Genomic DNA, 22,875 nt, shown 5'->3' with positions numbered 1-22,875 from the left:
GTTTTACGGTGGTTAACAACAAATAGCTTGCTACATTTCCATGACGATATCTCTTAGTGTAGTGACATACACTGGGGTTTAGTACGTTTTAAGTAGAATAGCTAATAGCTTAGCTCACAACATTTTTCAAGTAGCTTGCCCAACACTGATATATATATATATAAATCCTATAACTTCCTATAACTTTTTTTTTTTCTGGAGAAAGTTTCGTCGATAAAGTTTTTATCATTTTTTTTCAAATTATTATTATTATTATTTTTATTATTATAAGGGCAATATCATTAGCCTCCTTAAGCAATATTATTTTTCAATTGTCTACATAGCAAACCATTATTATACAATGACTTGCCTAATTACCCTAACTTGCCTAATTTACCTAGTTAAGCCTTTAAATGTCACTTTAAGTTGTATAGAAGTGTCTTGAAAAAATATCTAGTCAAATATTATCTATTGTCATCATGGCAGAGATCAAATAAATCAGGTATTAGAAATTAGTGTTATGTTTAGAAATTGTTTTAAAACAAATGTCTTTCTTTTAAACAGAAATTAGAGGGAAAAATATAGGAGTGTTAATGATTTTGGAGGGCTGATAATTCTGACTTGAATGAAATTTGAGAAAACAAAACACATTCCATAGAGCCCTATGTAAAGTTGTATGCATTTTACATTGCTTGAATATTCAAGTGTCTATTTCCTTTAGAAAGGACATTCTTGATGCCATATGCATTGTATGTGTGTGCGCACGTATGAGGCCAGTCATCTCCTTTGATAAAGGTCAGGACTGGCCATGATGGATGACTGCTGCCGCTGCTTTAATTTGAAATAAAGAGCAATAAAGGGGAGGCCTGTGCTGGTGGCGAACAGAGCCATGATGAAGGAGTCGTTAGTTAAGCAAAGGTCGCCGGCTCCTCCTCCAGAACCCACAGACCTTGTCAGGAGTGTGGAGATCACATGATGCAAAGCAGCTGGATGGAGAGAGATGAAGTGTGAAAAGAAGGAAATAATACACACTGAAAAAGTCAGAGTGTAAAATATATACTGTGCTGTGAAAGTGCTTTATAGAGATGATAGCAGATGGAGATTGGTAGCCTTGGTGCTCAGGTATATAACAGGTTATTGGGTGATTAACATATTCGTGTACAGTAGAGTTTCCATTATACTCCAATAATCAAATTCAAATAAATTAACATTTTGATTGCTTATTTATTTATTTATTTATTTATTTATTTATTTTTTAAGGATTAATGCTACTGTTACTTTACTTAGGCCCTGTTTACACTGTCGGATTTTGATGACCAATTCCGATTTGTTGCCTATATCTGATTTTTTTGCCTGTCTGTTTCCACTTTATTTTAATTGTGACCCATATGCGATTTATGCAATTACACTTTTTTATACAATTTACGACGTTGCGCATGCGTAAAGGTGGGTTTTAGTATATGCGCCACACTAGCCACGATGGAAGAAATTGTCTTCTGTGAAATATGCCAAGATCTGTAATATATCTGTAATCTACTGGAGTATTGTTTTTTTCTCCTACTTCCACGTTTACTTCAGTACAAATTTTCAATGAGTTTAATATTTTTACTCCGATAGATTTTTTATGTGCTGATTTTTTATGTGCTTACTCGTTACTAAGGTTGTCAAAATTATTGATATTAGTTCAGTAATAGATCATAACCGGTTATTACGAACTGATGTCATTTATCTCCTATGCGTGATGTCGCAGTAGAATACTTTGGCGAAGGATGCGAGGGCGAATAAAATTACTACAAAAAAGTTAGATAAATGTGCACAATTCAACTGCTTGTGAGTTTGCTCGAGTGTCTTTCTTTGAAAATGAAGGCGGCCAGCACATAAGCAGCTATTTCACTACTACGGAGAAATGCTTTAAACTCCATCTCTGCCTCTCTATCTCTCTCTCTCTCTCTCTCTCTCTCTCTCTCTCACTCACTTTGGACACAGCTGGTGTGTTTGTGAGGTAACTTTTCCTCTCCTCTAGGCTGTTTTCTCCACGGTGTCTATTACGGATTACCTGTGATAACTGCAAATTATGAGCATACAGACTGTAACCGCGGCTGTTCTTCCTGTCATCGATAAATGGCGCTTTCATTTCTAAAGCCAATCACAGCCCTTTCTGTTGAGCGAATAACCTTTCTGTTAAAGACAATAACCAATCATAGGGGTGTAGAGATCTTGCCTGTCAGCGCTCAAAAAGCAAACAGGAGAATATTTACATTAGTTTATTTGCTATGAATGCTTATGCTGTTTTCTGTGCATGTGTTGGAGTTTTGTTTGATACATTCAGAAAGAGTGTTTTCTTTGAGCAGATAAAATAAAGGTACAGTTCACATATCTTACTGCTGTGTTAAAGGACAATATTATATTACAAAAAATATATAAATATAAATATATTTATAGATAGAAAAAAATAATTAAAAAAATCGAAATATGTATGGAAAGCATTGTCAATGCAACGAGATGCACCGTGATTTCGAATTGAACCTAATGGATGTTATATTAATCCTAACCAAACCAAACCGTGAGACCAGTGTAGATTCACACCCCTACTCATTACAATTATAGACCTTTTTCTTAGCTGCTGCATGGAGGGCGCCATAGTGACCAGCGTCTTTCGGTAGAATGTTTAGAACTCCGTTTACAGCGTTTACAACCGGTAATTTTCGATCCGAAAAAGGTTTCAATAGCATCCGTTGTTACACTGTAAAACCCAACAGTCAACTTTATGAAATGAAATGAGTGTAGTTCACTCAAAATTGACATAGTTAATTCTGCTCATTTGAAAAGAGTTTTGAACTCAGTGTTGAAGGTAATGACGAGTTAATTAAAAACCGCATTACTTCAACTTAACTCAATGCAGTAAGTTCAAAGTACTCAAATAGATTAGTTTTACAGTACTCAGTTGGTTTGATTCCTTTTTATTTATTGGGTTTTACTGTGCTCAAATTGCTTTGTTACTGAAATGGATTAAGTTCACAGTACTCATTGGGATTAGTTTTTTAACTTAAATGGATTAATGCAATCGGTTTTCTTGAACGGTTTGAGTTACCTTAACTTATTGGGTTTTTTAGTGTAGGGGCTTTTCCCCCCAATCTTACACTGCCCTATTTTAGGACAATCTGGGAGGGGATTTTTTTTTACCTCCTCTTTCCCCAACATATGTTATTTCCTATTTTCCTATGCTACCTCTAGACTGATTTGTCTTGTATGTATGTATGGATGTATGATGCTTGTGTATGGTCAGAGGGGTCCAATTTCGCTGCATGTAACAGTGTTGTTACAAATAAAGGCTCATCAAAAATCAGATATTAGTAATTTAATGGAAAAGAGCAACTGAAACATTCTTTTAAATGTTTAGTTCAACCATAAACACATAAATAATTACAAATGAACAATTACAGATGTGATACATATACAATAATATACAGATTGAAGGATTATAGCTACTGTTACTTCACTTATATCATCTTTGTCTGCATATTGATGTTTACCGGTTGTTTTATCTGACACTTGTGTATGTGTTTAGTGAAATATGAGCTGTTGATTTGAAGCATTGTATATTAGATTGTTTGTTATTTATTTTATATTCATATTGATGCTTGTATTTATAATGCTTTAATGATCCTTTTATATTTTTAGACTGATTATTTCACAGTCATTGGCTAACTCTGGAACTGTATACAACATCATTAGAGAAAGCATTATGCTATTGAAGTATTTACTATAAAAATGCCTGAAGTGAGAAAGGACTAGATGAATCAAATACTGCAAACTAGAAAAACAAAAAATGTAAATTTGTAGAAAAATGCACAATTTCTCTCATGGGATTCCTGTTTATCAGGCATGACACTGCAGTGAATTTGCATGCAAGGGCAAAGGAAGCAAGATAATGCTGACATGGAGACAGGCCCTCCCTGAGGATTCTGGGACAGGCTGTGTTAACATGCAGTCAGTGAGACCCAATGTCACCCGAGAGCAGCTGAGACACTGAGAGTCCTCGCTTTCTTACAAAGCCCTGGCTTTACAGCAACACCCGTTTAAGGTTTCCAGCACTTTAGGGGAAAGTTACGAAGAGAACTACCGAAGAACACTCTCTTTTTTATATACAGGATCCAGTCTCTCCTTTCTGCCCTTACTCTGGATAGACATTCTGTAATGGCAGTCTGTTTTCTTATCTGTCTGCCCTTCTGTGCTATCAAGATTGGTGTTCTCTCTTCTATTCAGAGAGATTAGCTGCTGGAGTGGGCAAGTGCCCACCAAGAGTGCTTTAAAAAAAGAATGAAAAAAAAAAAACCTCAATACACAACCTTATTTTGAAGTCTTAGTTCAGTCTGGCTTTTAAGGCTCAAAACATGTTTTTCAAAGATGTGCAAACTAGGCATTTTAGTTTTAAAATGTATAACTTATGCTACGTTTACGCCATACATCCACACTACCCTTGGTTTTTCGAGCCCCGAAAACAGATCAATTTGAAAACATTAAAGAGGCCGTTTTGGTTTTAAAATGCTGCTGCTCCATGTCAGTGTGGATGGGGGAAAACAGAGACAGACTGAATACGGAATATGGAGGCGGATCTGATTGGGACTTTTTCTCAATGATAAGTACACAAAGTTAAAGTCTTAAATTCTTAGCTTGCAAGTTCATACTTTGCAAGTTTAATATGGAAAACAAACTCCCGATGACACGGTGGGTAAATCTTCAAAGGAAACGTATACTTTATAACATCATTTGCGTTCCACTGGCTATGTTGTTTCACTTTCTTAACAATAGAATGAAAACAGGATCTGAAGAACTGCCAATTTACATTTTGATATTAACAACTTACCAGACACCAAACATGTTAAGGCATCATGTTGCTACAAATCCATCTTTACTGTATGCATATTTATAACTAAACAAAGCCTATAACATAACTACCTCCTTTCATTTTCATAAAAAAAAATAAAATAAAAAAAAAATAAACATACCTGTCTCTTTCGATGAATGTCAGTTTTAATAATCCATAATGGCCCTTATAAAAGTATAACGTACAATAAGTTAAAGGGCACCTAGTTTACCCCTTTATTAAGATTTAATATTATGGTTCTTCTGAGTGTGTCAGTTCAGGTTCAGTTCAAAACACAGTTCAGATTTGTTTTAGTATAATGTGTTAAAAAATGTAATTTTGGGGCTGTGTACACAGCTCGTTGTTTTAGGGGTGTGTTGCTTCACATTAAAATTTGTTTCCACTTCCCGCCCAACTTTACAAGGGGGCGGAGCCAAGAGCTCCTCCGCTTTGTGTATGGCAACAGACAGGCAGACAGAGAGAAGCAACATGAGTGAGAGGACCAGCATTTAGCCGTACATGTACGACTCAGACACAGACCAAGTAGAGACTACAAACTCATTTGTGTCTTTGTATAGTTCTACAGCCAACTGTGTGCTGGTTTGAAGTTCCAAGCTTGTATACAGAGACTAATAACCACGTACACTGAATTAACTTTGACTGAGGCTATAACTTAAGTGCGTCACACACTAGATGCGAAAATCAGAGCCGTGACACGGCACACCAGACGCTCACATTCGCATGTTATTGAAAATGAAACTATTCAGATGGCGCTTTGTGCCGCGGAAAAAATATGAACAGTGTCCTGAGTCGTGGCTGGGCGCCGGTGTTTAGAATTCTAAAATGCATGGTGCTGCAAGTCGCCAAGCAGCGCTTCTAGTGTACGACCTGCTTAAGGCAAGTTCGATTATTCCAATGGAGGTATGCGCATGTGAGGCAATGTTAAGATGACAAAGAGCTTCTGTGACCAAGGCTGAAGTTTAAGGAAGACGCAGTGAAAAGTACACGTTTGCAAACCCACCTAAAGTCACAAAAAACGGCACCGATAAGAGCGATCATGTGGTGAATGTTGATCTTGTGTTAAGCCTAATGAGCCTTATATCTAAAAATAGAGCAAGCGTAATTCTTTTGGTGACATCACTTTGACTCGCACGCTGAAAATGGCAGATGTCAAACAACAAACTAAGGGTATGGTAATGTGTGCCTGTGAATCAATATTGGTGGGCGAAGGGATCGTAGTTTATGTTGTTAAATTGAAATAAAAAAAAGGACTGGGTGTGTTTATATTACCCCAAAATGACTGTCTATATACTATACCTACACATATGTCTGTCCAAACAGTTTGAAGTAGATTGTTCACCATTGGTGCCCTTTAATACAATGTAAAAAATAACGGCAAGCAATCAGTCAAATATGCAGAATCAGTGTACATGGTTACATAAATTAACATATTAACTTACCTTTGCGCTAAGCCAAAACATGTTACCTGAAAACAAGTCATTTGTTAATCATTATATATAGACAAGATAAAAAAATATCATGTTTAACAACTTTAGTGAGCTGAAATCCAGCAGTAGATCTTATGTGTTGTGGTCAAAGCACCCGCTGACTGCCTGGAGCTCAGACGAGCGCATATCTGCGCATGCTAGAGTGTGTGGTCATGTGATGTGCGTTAACATTGGTGCGAAATGCTAAATGAATGGCAGTGTGGACATTGAGCGTTTTGGTTCTATAACTCCATTTTAAAACTAAAACGCATCAGTGTAAATGGGGCCTTAGATTTCCTTAGTGTTCAGAAATGAGAAATTAAAATTTTGGGGACGACTAAATGTGCACTGTAAAAAATGCTGGGTTCCACACAATCAATTTGTGTTGAGGCAACATGAAGGAATTTCGTTTTTAGTTTTTACAAATTTAAGCAGATTGAACATAAAGCAATTAAGTTGTACCCCCCAACATTTTTTGTTGTTTTAGCTCATTTTAATTAAGTACTTTGGACAAACAGCAAACGTAATTATTTAGAGCGTAGGGAAATTTTCATTTTTGGGTTGTAAAGGTCCATCTATTAGCCCAAGGATAAAACTAACAGCATGGTCAAAGGTTAATGTGTGTAAGCCTTTCGTAGCTCTTCTGAAAATAATTGTCTTGTTTATTATAATTTGTTTACTTCCAGCTCTAAGTTTTATCTGACTCGAATTTTAAGGGATCATAAAATTTAGACTGTGTTGTAATGGATCACTTTCACCAAAGGTTTGTAAATTTTGATATTTGATTATTCCAGATATAGTTGAAGTCAGAATTATTAGCCCCCTTGTTTTTTTTTTTTTTTTCCACCAATTACTGTTTAACAGAGAGATTTTTTTTAATACATTTCTAAACATAGTTTTAATAGCACATTTCTAATAACTGATTTATTTGATCTTGCCATGATGACAGTAAAAATGTTTTACTAGATATTTTTCAAGACACTTCTATACAGCCTAAGGTGACATTTAAAGGCTTAACTTGGTTAATTAGGCAAGTTATTGTATAATGATGGTTTGTTCTTTAGACTATCGGAAAATATATAGCTTAAAGGGGCTAATAATTTTGACCTTAAATGTTTTTTATTTTTTTATTTCTTTTATTCTAGCCGAAATAAAACAAATAAGACTTAGAAAAAAAGAATACTATAAGACATACTGGACTGTGAAAATTTCATTAATCTATTAAAAATAAATAAATAAATAAATAAAAATTTTAAATCAGAGAGGGGCTAATAATTCTGACTTCAACTGTACACTATACTATCAGTTATTCTTTCATTAGGAATCCTTTGTCGTTCTGAGTCCATGCCTGGCCAATTTCACAGCCCTTCCCCATTTGGGCTCGCGAGCTTTATTCTTAGTTAGAGGTTTGATGGTTTGATGGCAACTGGTGCCTTTTAACCCTGCCAACTACTGCTTGCTCTGTGACAGAAAAGGTAGTGAAACTTGCCAGATCAAAAGTAGTCAGAAAGCTAAAGCTAAAGGCAAACAAATAAGTGCTATTCACTTCTTTATTTGTGATTTCATAGTCGTAAAACATTAAAGGTCAACAAAAGTTTCCACTCAGTTTTCCGGTAATAATGATTTCAGTCAAATTCAAAATAAATCAAATAGAATATTTTATTTGTCTGGTAAAATTGTATTATAGAAAGCCAATTCAGAGATAATACTGCAAATATACAATATCCTTTACTCAAAAATAAATGCAAGAGTTGGGGATGCATCTCAAAGACTCACGATCATATGACATGTTTATGATATGATATGTCTCAGGCCTTTACCAGAGATGGGTTGGGGCTGATAGGGCATCAGATGCGTAAAAAAAACGTGCTGGATAAGTTGGCGGTTCATTCTGCTGTGGCAACCACGGATTGATTAAGGGACTAAGCTGACAAGAAAATGAAATGAAATGTTTCAGGCCTGCAGTAGACAGTAGGATTTTGTGATCCATAATTGCAAAACCCACACTTATTAACAATCATATCTATTCACCTACATAAAATTACTGAAGACTTCATGCTGGTTAATAAGTTGGCTAGTTCAGCCTTTTGTGACAACTTGATCAATTTGGCACACCAAGGCTAATGGCTGTCATCAAATGAGACTGGTATTCGGAAATGCTTATCTCGGTGGAGTCCAATTTATTTGCTGTCACCTCTTAACCACGCCGCTTGGCATAGATGCATCAGCCGCCACCCCTCCGGTGCGCTAGCCCTCCATTAGCAATGTTAATCAAACGATGATGCAAAGCCGAGGAAGTCGCCTTTCAATTTAGCATGCAGAAGCTAATGGCTTCCGATACCAAACAGGGCCTGATGGATTGGTCAGATGTGGTAATTTAGACACTAGATGAAATGAAGGAGGGATTTTTACTGCCTTTATGTGCAGGAGGGTAAAGATGATCGAGGGTGTCCTTATTTGGCCTTAAAGGTTTTGTAATTGGAATCAATGAGGTGCATCCATCAGTATCATGCTAAAGAAATATTCAGTGTCACACGGCATCAGCACCTTCATTTTTCCCTACTGACAAAAGAATGCAGAATCAATATTTATGCACTGAATTTAAGTATCCTGTGTGTCTTGATATAACGTATGCATTATGTCTATACATATAGCATTTTGAGGCTAGGTGGTTTCTCAACCACATTTCAGAAAAGCACTGAATGAATGATTCAGGATGGGTGCGTCTGCATATGTTCATGATCATATAGGTGTGTGTGGCTTGGATAAAAGTGCTTTTGCCAGATTATATGCATGTCTAGACGATGATCGTGTCAGATGATTTGAATGTGTTGATACATTACCGTTTATTTGCCTACCCTTCTGAAAACCCTGGAGAACGACAGATAGAGGAACGAGCCAGCTGTTGATTATCCAGGCCAGTCATATCATCACATCTTTCTCATTTGTTTAGAAGAGATTACATCTTTCTGCTCACTCAGCTGCCAAACATGAAAAATACCTTTAGGAAATGTGAAGCAATGGTTGTTGGTGAATGCTTAAATAGTCATTCCTATATAACATTTTTAATTAAGGTATTGAACAGCACATCTTTATTGCTATTGCATTTCAGTGTTAAAATGATAAATTGTATCTGTAAACAATAAACTATAGAGATCTTTGAATTTTTTTTTTATTTTTTTTTTATGGATGAGTTCCTAACCCCTTGTGCATCTCACTGAAGCCAAAGTCCCTTTAAGGCAAGTCATTCCACCATCTCTGAAACATCTGAAAAATCGCATTCTGTCTGAATGAGGAAACATCAAATTCTCTAAAACTGTTTGCCAAATGTATGATTACATTACATATTTGGAATCACCAATAAAATTAAACAACATCTGTCTTGTAAGTTTAGTTTCTAAACATTTGAATCAAACAAAAACTGCATTTTATCAGAGTGCCCAAGCTAATGACCATGCATACTCGAAAGGAATGAGATCACAACACCAACCACATTTATGGCAGTCTTAGGGGCCAATCACACGAATGTGCCTTTACATTGCAAAACTACAAGGCGCACCACACTGCCTTTTTGTTGCCTTTTGTTGCCTTTTTTTTTTTTTTTTTTTTTGCTAGGCCATGACTGAATCAGCTGGGTATTTTGCGAGAGTGTTGCTGTTGATATCGATATAACTTTAATATCGAATAATATTGTGATATTCAATATTTGTGAAGTCATACAGCTCTGGATAACTTGAATCAGCAACCACAGGTCTCTCCTCCATCTTCAAAAATCTCCCTTGTTGCTTTGGCCACATAAACATTGCAGGCACCTCAGTGGAAACCCAGCACCTGTTGTCATTTGATTGGGGAATGAAACAGATGCGAGTGACGTAACGAGCTGTTTCCACTGAGAGTTGACTATTTTTCAACTAAGATAGCACAGCGCGCAACAGCAAAAACGCGAGGCGTGCAGGGTGCATAAGCAGCACTTAAAATGCTTGCGTCCGTTAGTAAACCATTCATAAGAGGCGCCTCTCAACGTGTAAATAACCCCAAGTTATTTAAGTTAGGTTTCAGTCTTAATTATTTATGCTGCTTTTAATTACTTCTCTATTTCTTTAAAAAATTGTTGTGTTTTTGTTATTTATTTGAACTCCGCTTTGCACTAAGTTATTTAGCCTATAGAGACCCTTATTTTGACGCGCGGCTTGCCGGAAGTGGTCAGGTGCGCGAGCGCGCGCAGATCACGGAAGCAGGGAGATCGGAGAAGCGCGCCTAGCACGAGGGAGAGAGCGATCGCTTGCACAGAGAAATGCACGGAGCTAATGTTACATTTAAGGACTGATTTAGGAGAGATTTAATGCATATTTGAGTTTGTTTTTTGTTCTGTTCATCTTCATTGTTTGAACACCTGGTTGGAAGGGAGAACAAGGTAGATGAGGACATTTTTATACATATTGCTAAAATTTGATGCATCTGTTAGCTTGCTAATAATTTAAATTGCTATTTTATCGTAAAATTAGTCATATATTTGCAGATACTTTATAATATTGTCACTAAGTTTATTGTTTTGTCTTATTATGTGAACTATTATTCATTACATCTTTTCTATTTGTGTTTATTCATCTGTTCTTAGCTCTTACGGTGTTGTACAGTCTTTAAGGACGGCTATCACAACAATAAAGGCACAAAGGAGGACAGTGCAACATCAGTGCATGAGTTTATTCCTTTTATTTCTCCAACCGGGCTGTTACAGTAAGAGCTTACACCCACTGACATTATTTGCTGATGTAAATGATGACGGATCACGGTTCCAATTTGTGCACTCCTGCAAAAGTAAACGAACAAATTGATAATGTTCAAAACAAAGAAGTTGATGAAGAAATAGAAGTTCAATCTGAAGAATTAGACACAAATGTACGTCGCTCTACCCGTGAACAAACTCAGACAGACAGGATGCTTGCATATCAAAGGGAGGAGTCTCATAAAGCAGAAAGAAAGCTTATGCATGCATATGAAAAATGGAAGGCTGAGGCTCGGAAAGCAAGAAGTCAGTTGAAATTAGACATTTCTGAGAGTGAATTAGCATCACTCATAGACTCATTGGAAAAGGAAAAGGACAGTGTGATGAATGCATACATAAGGGTTAGAAGTTATGTAACTCCACCCACTGATATGAGAAGGAAAATTGATGCTTGTGATGCTGTTACAAAGGATATAGTAAAAATTGCATACGAGAGGATCTCAGGGGTAGATGGAGGCTTTGACAATGAAACCGTAAAGGGGCATTTACGTGAGCTGCTTGAACGAGACTACGCTCGCTCTGTTTATGGTTCTACTGTTTCAAGTCAACCCTCTCTGAATTCTATACTAATGGCTAAACGCATAGAGGCAGCAGCAGAGCTAGCAGCTAAGGAAGCAGAATATGCTACTGTAATAGAAGAAAGGGAGCAAAGAGGAAAATTACGACTTCTAGAAGAGAAGCAAAGAAAAGAACTTGAGGCTCAAAAAGGCGAGTTTGAAAGGCTCCAAGCGATGAAGGAGGTAAGAGCAGCTAGAGCAAGACTGGAGGTGTATGACAAGGAAGAAACTGTTGACACTGTTAATCAAGATGAAGGGCTGCAGCAACCTGTAAGCCCTCCCACGCATAAACCAGTATACTTATCCTCCGTTAATCCAACGCCTAACATTTTATCACAGAGTCCCAACGCTGATGTGTCTCAATTAGCGCAGGCTGTCCAAGATAGCATAACACTAAACAGACTTCCTATGCCAGAGCCCACAGTTTTCAGTGGTGACCCCATTCACTTCATAGAGTGGAAGGCTTCATTTCAATCACTCATTGATAAAAGACATATCTCTTCAGGAGACAAGTTATACTACCTGAAGAAGTACGTTACTGGGCCTGCTCTGAAAGTGCTAGATGGTATCTTTTACAGAAATGATGAGGAGGCTTACAAGGACGCGTGGAAGAGGCTTCTAGATCGCTACGGACAGCCATTCATCATACAACGAGCATTCAGAGAGAAACTCGCATACTGGCCTAAAATTCAATCCAAGGACTCGGTAGGACTTCGAAATTTCTCTGATTTCTTGAACTCATGTAAGGATGCAATGCCACATGTAAAGGGACTGGAAATATTGAATGATTGCGAAGAGAATAGGAAGCTTGTAAGCAAACTCCCTGATTGGGCGGCTGCCCGCTGGAATCGTCAAACCACACAAACGCTGAGTGAAACACAAGATTTTCCAACTTTTCGAGAATTTGCCCATTTCATGTCTGTTGAAGCTGAAGTTGCCTGTAATCCAGTCACATCCTTTCATGCCCTTCATGTTTCAGAACCTAACAAAGAGAAAAATTATTTCAAGGTCAGTAAACCTAAAGCTAATGTCTTCCATACAAAGACTGTCACACAGCATGATAATTCAAAGCCCACTGGAAAGGTCAATAAGCCATGTCTGTTCTGTCAAAATGGTGAACATCAAATTCATGAATGTTCTAAATTCTCTGCAAGGTCTCTTGAAGAACGTAGACAGTTCGTAAAGGATACAAGATTGTGCTATGGATGTTTGAGGCTGGGTCACAGTGCCAAGGACTGCCGCTCCCGACATTGCTGCAACACCTGTAAGGGAAGACACCCTACCTGCCTACATGATGACAGCTTCAATAGAAAGGTGAGGTCTTCTTCTGCTCAGAGCCCAGAAAATGTCCATGAAGGAGTTGCGACCATGTCATTGAGAGTAGAATCTGGATGCACGCCTGTTAACACCTCTATGATTGTGCCAGTGTGGTTGTCCACACATAAAGACCCAGTTTCTGAGAAGCTCGTCTATGCTCTGTTAGACACACAAAGCGATTCAGTCTTTATTGAATTGCAGTATGCAAAAGTCTTAAAGTCGACTCCTGTCCCGTGACGCTTAAACTCACTACTTTAGTTGGAAAGGACTCCTTGATGTCAAGTGAAAGGATTTCTGGTCTTCGAGTTAGAGGTTTCAATTCCTCACTGATTATAGATCTACCCCCTGCATACACCAAAGAATGCATTCCTGTGGATCACGCACACATCCCTACAATGGAGACTGCAAGTCATTGGAAACATCTAGCCATTCTAGCAGACAAAATTCCCCCACTTCAAAATTGTGAGGTTGGACTATTGATAGGATACAATTGTTCCAGAGCGCTAGCGCCCCGAGAAGTAATTCTTGGAACGGAGAATGAACCATATGCTGTTCGCACGGACCTCAGATGGAGCATTATAGGTCCTTCCTTAACACATTTTGAGTCCCAAAGCAGTGCTGCCATGTGTCATAGAGTGTCTATCAAGGAAATACCTGCAGTAACTCCCACAGATGTGATAAAAGTGCTGGAATCTGATTTCAAGGATACAGAAGGGCACACTAAAGTGACGTCTCAGGAGGACATCATGTTTCTGAGAAAGCTGGAAAAGAATATCAGATTGAACAAGGATAGTCATCTGGAAATGCCCCTGCCATTCAGGAAAAGACCATATCTTCCAGATAACAAACCTCTTGCTGTCATAAGACTTCAACATTTGAAGAGGAGATTAATGAGGGATCAGGAGTACAGAGAGCATTATGTAACATTCATGGAGGAAGTAATAGAGAAGGGTAATGCAGAACAGGTGTTTGAGGAAGGACGAGAAGGAGAAAGATGGTACATACCACATCACGGAGTGTACCACTCGAAAAAGCCAGGGAAATTGCGTATAGTTTTTGACTGTTCAGCCAGATACAAGGGAACTAGCTTGAACGACCATCTTCTAACTGGCCCAGATCTGATGAACAGCTTAACTGGCATCCTTTTGAGGTTCAGACAGTACCCTGTAGTCCTAATGTGTGACGTGGAGAAAATGTTTCACCAATTTCATGTAGACCATGCGGATCGTGATTATTTACGATTTCTATGGTGGAGAAATGGAGATTTCAATTCACAGCCTCAAACCTTCCGCATGACAGTGCATTTGTTTGGAGCCTCATCGTCCCCTGGATGCGCTAACTATGGGCTGAAGCATCTTGCAAGAGAAGGTGAACGTCTGTATCCTCTGGGCTCGCAATTTAATATGCAAGATTTCTACATGGATGATGGAGTTTCCAGCATTGAAAGCACAGAGAAGGCCATCAAATTGGCTGAAGAAGCTCGTCAGCTTTGTGCACTGGGAAGCTTAAGGGTTCACAAGTTTGTGTCTAATGACAAGGAAGTCTTGAAGACAATACCACCCTCAGAGTGTGCGGTAGATGTTACAGCTGTCGATCTTGCTCTCACTGATCAGCCTTTGGAAAGAGCTTTGGGCATATACTGGAGTCTGGAACAAGACAATTTCAAATTCCGTATCACTGTTAAGGACCAACCAGCAACTCGTAGAGGGATACTGTCCATAGTGGCCTCATTGTTTGATCCCTTAGGCTTTCTTGCCCCCTTTGTACTCAAAGGAAAGACCATTCTGCAAGAAATGTGCCGAAGTGGTATGGGTTGGGATGATAACTTACCCGCTGATCTACAATCAGCATGGGAACACTGGAAGGCAGATCTAGTTAATCTAGAAAAGATTGAAGTGCCTCGTTGTATTGTGCCTTCTGGCTTTGGGAGAATCATAAGGAGAGAGATTCACCACTTCTCAGACGCCAGCATGAGTGGATATGGTCAGTGTTCATATCTCGGACTCGAGAACGAGCAAGGTGACATCAGTTGTTCGTTGCTCATGGCAAAATCTAGAGTGGCCCCACTCAAGATCACAACAATTCCTCGGCTAGAATTGGCTGCCGCAGTGGTGTCAGTTGCAGTGAATGACATGTTGAAGGAGGAAATGAACCTGGCAGATGCAGAAGCGTTTTTCTGGACTGACTCACAAGTGGTGTTAGGCTACATAAACAATGAAGCCCGCCGTTTCCACACGTTTGTGGCAAATAGAGTACAAAGGATTCACCGCACCACAACTCCTCAACAGTGGCGGTACATTTGCTCAGATGAAAATCCAGCCGATTACGCATCGCGTGGTCTAAGTGTTAACAATCTTGTCACTTCCAACTGGTTTAGAGGACCTAAAGTTTTATGGGAAAAGCAAATACCTCCACCTATGGAAATCAGCAAGCAGCTTCCAATTGGCGACCCTGAAGTCAAGAAGGTTCAGTCACTCAACACGCAAACTGTACAGTATTCATGTTTGTCAGACCGTCTCACCAAGTTGTCCTCATGGTCCAAAGCTATCCAAGCTGTTGCACGTTTAATACGTCGTGTCAGGAAAGACAAGTCACATAATCACAGTACATTGGCGGAACGGAATGATGCACTATGTATCATAATCAAGGACTTACAGAAGCAGACATATGCAGAGGAGATAACTTTACTCCGTAAGGGCAAACAACTACCTCGCAGCAACAGACTATACAATCTTGACACCTTTGTCGACCAAGATGGATTGCTGATGTGGGAGGGAGACTTTGTGAGGCATCTATCCCTAATGCTGTTAAGTATCCAGTGATACTTCCGAAGGAGCACCAACTTACAAAACTCTTGATTGCTGATTGTCATGAGAAGATGGCTCATCAAGGAAAGGGAATGACTATAAATGAAATCAGATCAAGAGGATTCTGGATTACGGGAGTTAACAGGACTGTAGCTTCCTTTGTACGACAATGTGTGAGATGTCGCAAGTTACGTGGACCTACAGAAGAGCAAAAAATGGCTAACTTACCCTCAGAGCGCATAGAGCCATCCCCTCCATTCACATACAGCGGGATGGATGTTTTCGGTCCATTCATCACCAGCAAAGGTCGCAAGTCAAACAAGAGGTATGGACTTCTCTTTACCTGTTTCTGTTGCAGAGCCATCCATATTGAGATGCTGGATGACATGTCCACCGATGCCTTTATCAATGGCCTGCGTTGTTTCATTGCTATCAGAGGAGCAGTCCATCAAATAAGGTGTGATCAAGGCAGTAATTTCATTGGAGCCAAGAATGAGCTCACCAAAGCTATGGAGGAGATTGACACCAACCGTCTGGTAACATTCTTAGCGGAAAAACAGTGTGACTTTGTTTTTAATGCACCTCATTCAAGCCACACTGGCGGAGTTTGGGAAAGACAGATTAGAACTGTCAGAAGTGTTCTTCGCTCCACCCTGTCACAGTCATCTGGAAGGCTCGATGACTCTTCTCTGCGAACATTCTTTTACGAGGCCATGTCCATTGTAAACAGTCGTCCGCTCACGGTTGATAGTCTAACTGACCCAAGTAGCCCTGAACCTCTAACCCCTAATCACCTCCTCACCCTAAAACCTACTCAAGCCCTACCACCTCCTGGCAAATTTGTCAGGGAAGATGTGTATGCCCGTAAGAGATGGCGGCATGTCCAATACTTAGCGGAACAATTCTGGGGACGTTGGCATAAGGAGTATGTGTCTAACATCACAACAAGACAGTGCTGGCATACACCAAGAAGGAACATGCAAGTAGGAGATATTGTCTTGGAGAAGGCAGTGGATCTGCCCAGGAATGAGTGGCGCTTGGCAAGGATTATTGAGGCAGTCACTGACAAGGACGGATTGGTGAGAAGAGTGAAAATACAGTTCGGAGACAGAAATCTGGGGAAGGATGGTAAAAGTCCACATAAACCATCTGTGGTGGAACGTCCAGTACAGAAGTTGGTCCTGCTGATGGAGGCAGCCTGAACATACTGACATATCCTTTGAGTAAACAGTTCATAGTAATATATGTTTTAGTGTTGTTTACATCTAGTCTTAAATGGTTATAGTAGTAGTAATTATAATTCATTTAAAATCATTCGTGATTAAAAGGTTAAAATTCATAATCACTCATGATTGGTGGGAGTGTAAATAACCCCAAGTTATTTAAGTTAGGTTTCAGTCTTAATTATTTATGCTGCTTTTAATTACTTCTCTATTTCTTTAAAAATTGTTGTGTTTTTGTTATTTATTTGAACTCCGCTTTGCACTAAGTTATTTAGCCTATAGAGACCCTTATTTTGACGCGCGGCTTGCCGGAAGTGGTCAGGTGCGCGAGCGCGCGCAGATCACGGAAGCAGGGAGATCGGAGAAGCGCGCCTAGCACGAGGGAGAGAGCGATCGCTTGCACAGAGAAATGCACGGAGCTAATGTTACATTTAAGGACTGATTTAGGAGAGATTTAATGCATATTTGAGTTTGTTTTTTGTTCTGTTCATCTTCATTGTTTGAACACCTGGTTGGAAGGGAGAACAAGGTAGATGAGGACATTTTTATACATATTGCTAAAATTTGATGCATCTGTTAGCTTGCTAATAATTTAAATTGCTATTTTATCGTAAAATTAGTCATATATTTGCAGATACTTTATAATATTGTCACTAAGTTTATTGTTTTGTCTTATTATGTGAACTATTATTCATTACATCTTTTCTATTTGTGTTTATTCATCTGTTCTTAGCTCTTACGGTGTTGTACAGTCTTTAAGGACGGCTATCACAACAATAAAGGCACAAAGGAGGACAGTGCAACATCAGTGCATGAGTTTATTCCTTTTATTTCTCCAACCGGGCTGTTACACAACGCATAAATCGTATTAGGTGTGATCGGCCCCTTAGGGTGCTTTCACACTACTACTTTTGGTCTGCACCCGAGTTAGTTTGACGTCAGAATACTGTACGTTTAGCTAGTGTGAATGTGTCTTCTGAACTCGGGTGCACAGCCATGACCCGTATCCGAGTCCGTCTGAAAGAGGTGGGGTCTGGGGTTTTCATTTTCATTTGAAGCATCCCCGCAACCCCCTCCATTCACTCACCCTCTGTTCATACATACTCGCACAGGATGGTCATTTCAAAGTGTGAAGGTTCTAAATCAATCCAAGTGACTTTATTATGTTTGATATCATTTGAAATGTCTTAGTGTGATTGGTACAATGGTCTCATTCCATCAGCAATGGACATAATCAAAATAATAGATATATAACTTCTGGTATCTTTTGAACCACTGCAAAGGGTGTGCCTTTACTTAGAGGCAGAAACTCTTCAGATTAAACATGTCACTAAAAGCAAATGCCTTTTGTTATTCGACACACACCCCACCAAAGTTTGACTACTTAAGGGAAAGTTTCAAAATGTTAGGGGCGATTCTGTACCCAGATTAGCCCCTACTGTGGAGCTCTCATGCCCCATAAGATGTATATTTTGAAGTCAGGTTTGCATCTTTTGATCTTGGATTTGATGTTTTGTATTGATTGTTTATGAATTGACTGAATGAATTGGCATAACACACATTTACCTGACTAATAAATTTGTATGTTTTGAATTATTAAAACAGATTTCATGTTATTATCTCTAGAAGATTACATGAGGTCCAAAACACCACAAGCCCCTGTACAGGTTAGTAAGGGACTAAAACATGATATGCTACATGATGTTCGTAAGCTACGACTAACACATTGATATTATATGGATAGACCTTCATCTCTAAACTATTAATACTAATAAAATTGTATAGTGATTACTTAAAGTTACTAATAGTTGAAGCAGATTGGTCTGCATACTTCCATCGTAATGATCATGGCATGATTAAATAGTTTTGTTTTGATTTAGTAGATAGATCTATGGGGACCACAAAAAAAAAAAAAAAAAAAATATATATATATATATATATATATATATATACATATATATATATATACATATATATATATATATATATATATATATATATATATATATATATATATATATTCTAAACTGAGTAAGTAGGGTTCTGCCTATTTAGAATACTGGTTAATTGAATCTGTTTAGTGACCAAGACTGATGTTGCTTGTGTTTAAGAGATTGTATTCAGCCGTTACAAGATTCAGGATGTAATAGGAATCCGAATGAACGAGAATAATATACAATAACGAATCTAAGAGAATATTCAATCATAATCTAAAGTAGTATAAAAAAAACAAAATAATCATATTAATGTTTTATAATTGGAGTCAGAAAAAAAAAGAAATATATTAATATTCTAAACCACCTCATACTAAAATTAGAGTCTGATATGAGTTAAATTTAAAGTAATTTTTTTGTACTTTAAGCATTTACCAAATGCAACTGGTAATTACTTCATATTTGACATTTTCCTAAGAGTAAATTTGCATTATACAATATTAAGTTCAATAGTATGGTTTGCACTGCGCTCTTGCATTGCCAATTCAATGCCTGGTGCATTGATCTTGTTGATAGCTTTTGAAGCAGTTATCCACACTCATTTAAATATTTAATGTCAGTGGACTTGAGACGCAGAGAGGAGTTGACCCGGACGATGGGGTTAGAGTGCAGCGAAGAACAGTTCCAGAAAGCGGGTAAGACAAAAACAGAAGACAAAAAATAAATAAATAAACAAGTAAACAGGGTGAGAATGTGGTAAAATCTGAAGATGTGGAAAAAAATGAGGACTTTTATTTTTCTGGATTGCCTTTTAAAACTGTTGGTTGGGTTTAGAAAAGTGGGTGGTTTAATTTGTGCTTTTGAAAGCACTATTGGTTGGGTTTTGGAAATTAAAGTGTGAGTCAGTCCATCGGTTAGTCAGTCAGTCAGTCATTTAGTCAGTCAACATCGGCCTCTGGTGGATTTAAGTAACAACAGCAGGCATGAATGCCACTCGCGAGAGAAATTTGACATCTGAAAGGCATACGCAGCGGCCTCTGGTGGTTTAGTGAAAACAAAAAATTAAATAAAATGTACCTCCTATGACATATTTGGTGCTCTCCAGAAATGTATAAAGCGGTACATTTTTAAAATGAGCCTGGGTTGGATTAAAAACCTTCTACTGAGGAAAGTGTTGAGCCGAAATGTTTGAGGTTTTGTTCCCTGAATAATCTTAAGTAAATGAAATATAAAACACAAATATTTAAATGAGTGTGGATCTTGACATTAGTCAATATTCAAATTACGGATTCCTGTTTCCTTCCCTCATTCTTCTAGCACACACAGATTGACAGAACAAAACCTTAAAAGCCACATTACTTATAATTAAGGTCAGCTAATATTAACTTTTTTTCCAATTTTAAAATTCAGACAAAAAAAAAAAAAAAAAAAGGAATAAGACAACATAGCTGCAAAACACCTTGGAAGTGTGGTTTAGGAGACCAAGGAGGTTTTCAGAAGGATTCACTGTTGTATGTGTGTGTGCAGTGCCTACAGCGGTGGAAGTAATACATCATTATAGGACAGAAACTAAAGATGACCAAAGGCCAAACACAGCATAACCACAGGCTTCTCAAAAGAAATGCATTGCAACAGCTAGAGCAGAGCTCATGCTGGGTTGGGCAACCCTTAAACTGACATTGATTGAAAACATGTAATAGAACACAAACAATCTCATGGCTGTTCTTATTGCCATCATTACACACTATCAGAAGGTACAGACAGTGATTGAGAGCTAAAAATAAAAGTGGTTCACTAAAGCTCACCTCTATCATTCTTCACTATCATTATTTTGTCCATCTCATATCATCTACTCCTCCACAAATAGCTACAGTTGGTGTCCCTTCAGCTTACAATTCATTTACATATGTAATTATAGGGCAGGTGCTGGCTGAAAAGATTCATGCAAATTGTAATTAACAGTAATTACACTTTTTTGAATGAAAGCCATGGTTGTGAATAGGCATTTATCAGAGCTAAATTTAACGCACTGTAATAACCTCACCACTAAAGATTTTTAATTGGGAGAAACCTATGAAAAGGCATATCATTCATTCAGTATGGATGAAGTCTCTAGTATGCAGGCCTGATGTTACAGAACAGAAATAAACTAAGCTTTCTGATATCTAAAAGTCTGTTTAATCAAAATGACGCATGCCTGTGTGTTTGCAATAAATAAAATGCGAACTTTTAAACATGGTGGTCATTAAGATTCATTTGGTCACAATTTATTTAGGTACAATTCTCATAATTAAAAAAAAAAATACGTTAAACAAGACCAAACTAATTATTAATATACTGCTTATTAACAGCTAGTGAAGTTAGCTGGGTGTAGATATTGGGTAGGATTAGGGATCGTTTTCTATAAGTACCAGTAAACAGGTAATATCTTAAAAACAGACAGATAAGCCAATTTTTAGTAATGTGAATTGTTACTTACATGAAGGTTACCATGTACCCTGCTGAAAAAAAAAAAAAAAAAAAAAACTGCTAAAACCAGCCTAAGCTGGTTGGCTGGACTTTAGCTGCCATGCTAAAACCATGCTTAGCTGGTTTTAACTGGTCCCCCAGCCTGGTCAAGCCAGTTTTAGCTGGTCTCCCAGAATGGTCAAGCTTGATTCAGCTGGTCCCCCAGCCTGGTCAGGCTTACCTGTTGTTCAAGCCTAACCAGCTAAGACGAGCCTAACAAAACCACCAAAGACCAGCTTGACCAGCTAAGACCCGTTAAAAGTGGCCAAAACCGCTCTAAAACCTCCCTGGCCTGCTAAAACCAGTTAAGACCAGCTCAAAAGTGGCCATAAACCCTCTAAAACCAGGCTGACCAGCTAAGACTAGCTAAGACCAACCTGACCAAGTAAGACCAGCTTAAAAGTGACCAAAACCCCTCTAAAACCAGCCTGACAAAGGAGCTATGACCAGCCCAGGAAACCTGATAAAACCAGCTTGGGTGTCCAGTTAAAACCAACCTGACCAGCTTAGGCTGGTTTAAGCTGTTTATATATATTTATTTTATTCAACAAGGATTGATTAAAGGTGACACTATTTGAACATTGTTACTGAAATCTATTGTTTTTAACTAACCAGTAATTTCTAGCTTGTTGTAATATATACTAACATTATTTAGCATGTTGTTAGCATATTGTTGGTATGTTTCCAGCATTAACACAGTGTAGATGAATTCCTAGCATCACTTAGCATGTTAGTATGCTGTTACTATGTTTCTAGCATTAGCAACACAATGCAAACACATTGCTAGCATGTATTAGCATGTTGCTAACATAAGTTAAGATGTCCTCTCGCTTGTTTTAATAGTTACAAACTAAATTTAGCATGTTAGTATTCTGTTTCTAGCATTGTTAACACAATGTAGAGACATTGCTAGCATGGATTAGCATGTTGCTAAAATAAATTAAGATGTCTTCTTGTTAGTTTTAACAATTATTAACATAATTTAGCATGTAATATTATGTTAGCATGTTTCTAGCATTATTAACACAACGTAGATATATTCCTAGCGTAAATAAGCATTATGGTCACATAATCTAGCATGTTTCTAACATTGTTAAAACATTTAAAGAGCCCATATTATGGGTTTTTGAAAATTCCCCTCCATGTAGTGTGTAACACAGCTCTAAGTGAAGTGAAGTATTCAGCTAAGGCTTAAATCTGTAAGAATACAGTGTTTAAAACTGTTGATTCATCTATAAAAGAGTCGAATCATAGTGCTTCAAACGAGTCGCCTTGATACCGACTCATTAGGTGTTTCGCCATGACGTACGAACGAAACAAAGTTTTTCACGTGCACGCGCAAACCCGGGAGATTTCAAACCTGAGGCCCCGCCCTCTGACGCAGTAACCCAGACACACACACACACACAC

The 22,875-nt window shown here is 38.1% G+C and overlaps 1 protein-coding gene across 1 annotated transcript; it reads left to right on the top strand.

The window, feature by feature from the left end:
* The first annotated feature begins 10,566 nt into the window (after window positions 1–10,566).
* Window positions 10,567–15,817, top strand: LOC101883153 (uncharacterized). Its single transcript, XM_087291041.1, has 2 exons — window positions 10,567–10,747; window positions 10,952–15,817. The coding sequence occupies exon 2, from the start codon at window positions 13,269–13,271 to the stop codon at window positions 15,813–15,815; it is 2,547 nt and encodes an 848-aa protein (XP_087147167.1). The 5' UTR covers window positions 10,567–10,747; window positions 10,952–13,268; the 3' UTR covers window positions 15,816–15,817.
* The last annotated feature ends 7,058 nt before the right edge of the window (window positions 15,818–22,875 follow it).

This window comes from Danio rerio, chromosome 17 (assembly GCF_052040795.2).
Source record: "Danio rerio strain M-AB ecotype USA chromosome 17, GRCz13ab, whole genome shotgun sequence".
NCBI classification, from domain to species: Eukaryota; Metazoa; Chordata; class Actinopteri; order Cypriniformes; family Danionidae; genus Danio; species Danio rerio.
Note: the sequence above shows the minus strand (reverse complement) of the source record. Positions and strands in the feature narration are given on the sequence as shown.